Source organism: Propithecus coquereli, unplaced genomic scaffold (genome assembly GCF_000956105.1).
Source record: "Propithecus coquereli isolate 6110/MARCELLA unplaced genomic scaffold, Pcoq_1.0 Scaffold265, whole genome shotgun sequence".
NCBI lineage: Eukaryota > Metazoa > Chordata > Mammalia > Primates > Indriidae > Propithecus > Propithecus coquereli.
Genome location: NW_012148230.1, coordinates 3,711,273 through 3,719,014, shown reverse-complemented (window position 1 = coordinate 3,719,014; position 7,742 = coordinate 3,711,273). Strand labels below are relative to the sequence as shown.

General features: G+C 34.1%; 1 protein-coding gene across 1 annotated transcript in view; it reads left to right on the top strand.

Annotated features, from left to right (window-relative positions):
• Window positions 1-7,742, top strand: part of TMEM232 (transmembrane protein 232) — a 255,297-nt gene that overhangs the window by 13,669 nt on the left and 233,886 nt on the right. Inside the window, exons 6-7 of the mRNA XM_012647368.1 lie at window positions 4,713-4,812; window positions 7,230-7,413. Coding sequence (XP_012502822.1) covers window positions 4,713-4,812; window positions 7,230-7,413 — 284 coding nt within the window. The remainder of the gene's footprint in view (window positions 1-4,712; window positions 4,813-7,229; window positions 7,414-7,742) is intronic.

The window sequence follows — 7,742 nt, the reverse complement described above, 5'->3', positions numbered from 1 at the left end:
CGAACTCTGAGCTCAAACAATCCGCCCGCCTCGGCCTCCCAGAGAGCTAGGATTACAGGCGTGAGCCACCGCGCCCGGCCCAAATGAAGATATTTTGAGAAAATATAATTTCACAAACTATGTAAGAAAATAATATTTAGTTAAAATTCAACACACTTATACTTACTATTTTTCTGAGTATATAGATTTTCTCTTCCCCATTTTAAGGATTATTTTAATGACACTTCCTTTACTATTTAAAAATGCTGAGAGATAACCTTAAATGATTGCCTCACTTGTGAAGATGAGTTGTTCTTCCAATATTCTATGTCATTTTAGAGCTATAAGCTGGGAAACAATCTCTGTGTAGCTCATATTTTATAAGGTCCTGGAAGTCACACGACTCTGCTCTCTGTGATGATCATGGTTGACTGCTGCAAAATACGTTATTAGTCTAATAAATTTAGCTTCACTAATGGTTTTATTGCAAAGAAAGAAAAGAAAGGCGAAAGTGTTTCTTTAAGATGCTTGTGTTAAATATATATGAAACAAGTAAAACAGATTATGCAAGCATATATTTTTTCTTATTCAATTTTGATTATGAACTGTTTGAAGTAAATCATGAGAGAATATTCATGAACCAGTCCATAAGTAGAACATTTTGGGGAGATAACCATATTTAAGTCCTTATAAATCTAGCGTTGATATGCTCTCTGACACATTTGGGAGTAAAAGACTTATGGAGACCAGGTAAGAGGAAAAACAGAGAGCACATAATAGAAACTGACCATGAAAAGAACTGAGGCTTTGCATAGAAGAAGGATTGAAGGAAAGATGTTACCAATAGCTATCTTGGGATAGTGAGATTATGATTTTTTTCTTTTTTCTGTATTTCCCAAACTGTCCACTATGAATATATATTTACTTTTTTTTTAATTTTCAGAATATTATGGGGGATACAAATGTTTTGGTTATATAAATTGCTTTTGTACCATTTGAGTCAAAGTTGTAAGTGTGCCCATACCCCAGATAGTGTGCATTGTACCTGTTAGGTGTGAGTTTACCCATCCCCCTCCCTCCTCCCCCCTTCCACCTGCTTGATTTCCTATGAATGTTTCCATATGTGCACATATGTGTTGATCGATTAGTTCCAATTTAATGGTGAGTACATGTGGTGTTTGTTTTTCTATTCTTCTGACACTATATTTACATTTATAATGGAATATATATCAATATATAGGTAAATATAAAAATATAAATATAAAATAAAAATATAAATATATTTTGAATGGAAAAAATGAAGTAAAAAAATTGAAGTGGAAAAACATGGGCAAGTCTGGCTTTTATTTCATTTTCTTCTCATTGCTTTCAGTGACCTTTTGCCCTTTCTTGCCTTTTGTATTTCTGATACCAAGAAAAATAGCTATAAAATATAGTTTTATCCACTGAATATATTTCTTATACTTTACACATACCATATCATTTTATTGTTAAAAGGTTCCTATATCTTATCTGCGAGGTTAGACTATTTGTGCAGTTTCTTATAATAGCTACAAATTCTTAAACAGCACTTAACTATTTGCCTTACACAATGATAAATGCCTTAAATATATTATAGATATTAACTTACTTAATTGTTACAGCAATCCTAATAGGTATGTGCCATTATTACCCACCATTTCACAGATGAGGAAACTGTGGCATGGAGAGTTTAAGTGACTTCCCCACGGTCTCAGCAGAAACGGTTTTGAAACCCAGGCAGTGGACTCTCAGCCATGATGCTACACAGCTACCCTGTTCTCAGATTTACTAATTTTAAAGCTTACTCTTTATTGCTCTAGCTAATATATACTAGCTAGTGTAAATAAGCATGCCCTATATCTATAAGTACCTTTGATTCCAGGCAAGAAACCATTTCAGTTGTCCTCTTGCCTTTGTAGAGTTTTCATTATGTATCTGAAAGGCCATTGGAAACCTCCTTTCTGCTCTTTTCTTTTTGAAAGGATGATTTATTGAAGAGTATTACAGTAGAGGCATCACCCATCTCCATATGCATAGTTTTATTCCTCCTTTGATAAAGTGGCTCAGGGTTAGATAGAGCCTGAAATATATGATTCCCTAATATTATTTCCTTTCACATTTTGTGTACATTCTTTCCTTTATGTCTACCTCTGAGTGTGGAATATTCTTAACTATTGAAGTCTTATTGCAGAAGTATAGAGAATAACATATAAACAACACCAGTTTAATATATGTTAGATAGAAATACAAAGAGTACTCTTCAAGCTTCTGTGGAAGATCATGAAACATATAACCAACTATTAAAATACAACACATGATAAATATTATCCAGCATTTCTATTTCACACTTGGTTAAAGGAGTCAGAAAAATGAAGAGAAAAGAGATGGAAATAGAAGGAGAAAAAAGGGAAAAGGAAGGGAAGATGGGAGAGCAGAGAAAGATGAACTGACAAGCAGAAATTCAGTGTAGGAGGCAAAGACTGAGTTGTCAAGCTACAGAGAGAATATGTACACAAATGACACAGGAAGAATTATGCACAGCAAGTCTCAGAATTCCTTAGCAATATGGAAAGGTAGATTTTTGAATAAAAATCTGGCCTTCAGAATATTACAGATGAAAGCTTTTAAAACCATTTTTCAAGCATAGCTGTAACTAGGGATAGCCTCTGGGTGAGGTGAAATTCATGACCAAACTGGAGTATAAATGCAGAAATTATTCAGACTGACATGCTTCACATGTATTTTCTATTTTGTCCCTTATTAAATTTTTGAATATTAATTTTATTCATTTCAATATCTGTAATCCCTTGAAAAATCTTAAATTATCCCTCTTCTGACTAGCTATTGATTCATTGTCTATAGCTATGGTAGCTGTTGCTTTTAATATTGTCATCTAGAATATTGCTTTTGTTTTCTTTTTTTTTGAGACACAGTCTGGCTCTGTCCCCCAGCCCAGAGTGCAGAGGTATAATCACTGAAACCTCAAAGTCCTGGGCTCAAGTAAGCCCCCTGCCTCAGCCTCCCCTGGAGTAGCTGGGACTACAGGTACACGCCACGACGTCCAGCTTATTTTTCTATTTTTAGTAGAGACGGGTGTCTAGCTCTTGCTCAGGCTGGTCTCTAACTCCTGAGCTCCAGTGTTCTCCCACCTTGGCCAGGATTACAGGCGTGAGCCACCGCATCCGGCCTGCAATAGTCTTAAATGATCTGTTAACATCACTTGCTGCTCATTTAACTGCAATCTCTTAGAGAAGCACAGTACTACAACAAAGTGATAAATACGAAGAGACCTCTTGGGCATGCCCTATAAACATTTTATTTTTAGGCCGGGCGTCGTGGCTCATGCCTATAATCCTGGCACTCCAGAGGCAGAGGAGGCACGGGAGGGTCGCTGGAGCCCAGGAGTTTGAGGCTGAGGTGAGATATGAGGACACCATTGCACTCTACCCAGGGCGACAGAGTGAGACTCTGTCTGAAAAGAAAAAAAAAAGGAAATTGAACCCCCCTCCTCACTATGCCTTTCATTAAAAAAAAAAAAAATTATTTTATAAGTCTATAAATGTTGCATGTTTATAATTTATGAATGCATTTACAAATATTGATGATACATTCTCACAAGTTATTTTTAATGATAGAGGTTTGTGATAAAAAAAATAAATAAATATTTGGCAATCCCTGCCATAGTAGAAAGTTCACGGCTTTTGGTAGCAATACACACTCCCCTTGGTTCAAAGTCCAGTAATGCCACTTACTCACTTAATAGTCATGGGTGAAGCACTGAGACTTGGTTAGATTCATGTTTTTGTTTTATTTTATTTCTATAAGTGTATCTAATAATATCCTGCATTGCTATTAAGAGGATTTGGAGACATACACACACGCATACACACACACACTTGATAGTGACAGCTATTATTATCATTTCGTTCTTCTCCATGATTTAGCAACTTAGGCAACTTGTATTTCATTTATTTCTATAGTTGCTGTGTTTTTTCTAATTTTCTGTAAAATCTTGCAAATCATATGTTTTTGCAGACCTTCCATTTTATGTAGTCTATGTAAAACTATTTTTAGCTATGCATGTGATTTAAACTTCACAGAAGTAATATTTGACAATGGTTATTTAATAATGACATTGCGAGGGTTATTTTTTTCTTCACGCAGGAATAAGAAGCTTAGTACAGCATACTATTAATATGCACAAGCAGAGTAGTTCTCAACACTACCTAATGAAATGTTTTTCAGACTGTTTTGACTGAGACCCATAGGAAGAAATATCCTTTGCATTTCAATCGAGCAAGCACATAATATATAATCATTTTTATACTGAAACGAGGAATTGTGCAATGTACTATAATGTTTTCTCTTCGCTTTTATTTTATTTAAAAATCTCTCAATTGATTTCATGACTCACTTAAGGGGCATGACTTGCAATTTGAAGAATATTGTTCTAAAGGGCATAGAACAAAATAGCATTCAGTATTGGTCATTACATGTAATGTAGGGATGATTTATAAAAAGTTTTTTGGCTGAACCAGCATTTCAATCTTGATATAAGTGTTTTAAAGTTATTTCAAAAACACATAATATCAAGTGAGCTTGAAATTGTTTTATCAAAAGTAAATGTAATAATAAAATGTTTTATTTTTTTATGGTTCTTAAACATTTATTGACGCAACACAAAAATGGTTTTTTCTCTTCTCTTTTGACAGATTGGCTATTTGGTTTTCTTACGACTTTTTATATTTTTCCTGCATGGTCACTTAGAAAGTTTTAAACAACATTTACTTAGACTTCAACCATATTTATACGGTAGAGTATCTTTTATTTTTTATACTTATAAATGTTTTATGTTATATTTTGAGTAGCTCAGACTGCCACTATAAAAAGCATAAACTGTATTTCATGAAAGATAATAGGTGCAGTGTTGAAGAGCATTGTTTCTGGGCCAGATTGCATTTGTTTAGCTTTTTTTGCTCCATATACTTATCATTTATTTGCAATGAGAAAATTTAAAATCAACTAGCAATTTTGAAGCGTACATTATTATTAACTATAGTCATCATGCTGTTCGATAAATTACCAGAACTTATTCCTTCTGTCTAACTGAAACTTTGCACCCTTTGACTAACATCTCCCCACCGCCCCCTCCACTCGCCCCTCCACTTCCTGCTCCAGCCTCTGGTAACTCCCATTCCACATTCACCTTTTTACTTTCCTCCTTAACCCAGTATATGAGCTTGTTTGTGACTCACTTTCCTTATCTGTAACGGTATCTACCTCACTGGATTTCCAGAAAGTTAACTTCATATTTTAGTAAGGTATTGGAATTGGTGATCAGTTTCTAAGCTATATGTGAAAGAAAGTGAGTAATTCAAGAGGAAGCTGAAGTTTTGCATATTGAGTAATAGGGTCAAGATAATGATGTTCTGCAGACCACTTGCTCAAGGCTTCTTGGGCTCACCGGGCCATGGTCACACATATTCGGCTCAGCATAAACCTCTTTAAATTAAAATTTTTTTAAAAAGATAATGATGTTCTGAAGTGGCAAAATTTTGGAGAAATATTGGACATATTAAATTTTAAGGTCACTCAGGTACCCAGCAAGCAGTTGAAAACGTAGGTTTGGAACTAGGGAAATAAATGAAGCCTACCTGGGATATAGATTTGACAGTCATCCATGTTAATGCGGCTAAGATAATCTGAGGGTGAAGGGTGGGGTGAGGTAAAACTAATTCTAACAATACAAACATTTAATGGATTATTGGTATAACAGAGCCCAGTAAAAGATAAGTAAGGGAACTAGGATGGAGTGATGACATCCAAGGAAGGAGGTTCAAGATCAGCACCATCAAGACCCATAGAAGTATTAAACTGTAGGAGGTATAAAAAATGGTGATGGGTTTCTGCAATCAGAAAGTTATTGTTGATCTAAAGAGTATCCCCAGTGGAGAGGTGGAAGTAAAATTCAGATTGGAGGTAAGTACACAGTGAAGGAAAATTTAAGCACAAGAAAAAGATCATGAACTAGTTCAAATGAACTTGGCTATAAATTTTTATGCTGACATATAAATATGTGAATAGTTTTCATGAAAAAACAAGGTCAAAAGAAGAGAAGATTAGTATGTTGTAGGATAAGGAAAGGAGACTCAAGATTTTTAAAAAAGGAAATAATAGTTGATGGAAAAAGTCATGGTGGAGGGAATAAAATATAATAGCAGAAGTGCTGTGGAGACTGATCAATTTGCACCACTACTGTAAGTCCCGAGGGGGTATGGAACCAAGAGGAAGCTACAGACTGATGGAATAGGAATTCTTGTCTACCATATCATTTATTTTGATTTCTTCATTAAATTATAAATCCTCTTCTTAATGCACACAATATTCAGCATAGTGATTTATCATATTAATATATTCAGATGATGGTGGCAAATAAATTTTGGAAAATTATGCAAATAAAACCTCAACTTCTCATATTAACTTATTATTATGGACATATTCCAAGAAAACTAACATCTTTCATATAAGAATAAAATCCCCAGCTTCTGCCTTCTTATCAAACACTGTTAAGTAGAGCCTTAGATTACATTTCTATCTTCAGCAACTGGCTGTTTTCTACCTGAGGCTGTTAGCAGCTGCTACCTATCCACATAGCTGTCCAGTAGAAGAATTCTCATTACTAATTTTTCTACTGTGTAAATGGACTGAAGCACAAAGATTAAGATTATTATGTTAAATATCACATAGTCTTATGTTAAATGGCATAATTTTTGCCTATATTTAAAATATATACTTTGAAAAATCAATAAAAACATCTTGAAAAGAAATAAAACTGGAGAATGTTGGGTTAGAATCTATGACATTGATTTGTTTGTAGGATTACAATTTCTAAGTATCTATTATGAATAGAATGTCTATTATAACTTGATTTATTTTCATCTGGAAGCTTCCAAGCATTGCTGAGCAGTAACTATATTGGGTATTCAACCATTGCGCAGTTGCTGTTCTGAATTACATCAACTCTTAAGTACAAATTATTTACCTTGTAGTTTTATGTTGTACCACCAGGGGGCACACATAACATTATAAATCTTGACTAGATGGGGAATTGTACAGCAGTTTCACCATCTAAGTATTAATTTAATTATAGTTTAATAACTAAAAGACAAATGAAACACAACACAAAATATCAATGAAATATTTCTCTCAAATGGTTTTTCTTACAATAGCACTTTCTCTATCTGAAGAATCTTATTACAAGTACCCAAACATCTTTTCGAATGTGCAATTCATTCTGAAAACCTCGGAAATTATATGTAAAAGAGAACTGCCTTCTGAATCAATCTTTGGCCCCGTTGAAAATGAGGAAAGATATGAGAACATAGATTCTGATATGGTGGGTAATCTGATATGGTGGGTATATCCTTTTGCACAATGCATCAGATAAGATTTCTGTGATTTAATCATCGCACTTGTCAATTCAGAAAGCATTGCTGAAGCTGAGTTTAGCTGGGGGAGTAGTGAATGCAAAAATACTAATTTCGTGCAACCGTATACATATTTTCTGAATAGTAGTTAATAGGATTAATAGTAGGGCATCAGTATGTGCCACTACTATTTAAATGGAGTAACAACATAATACCTTCCTCCTCATAAATTCCATCTCAGCTATTTAATTAAAAATTGTGACATAATTTAGACTGACTTATAAATTAACATTTTAAGATATTATATTTTTATTA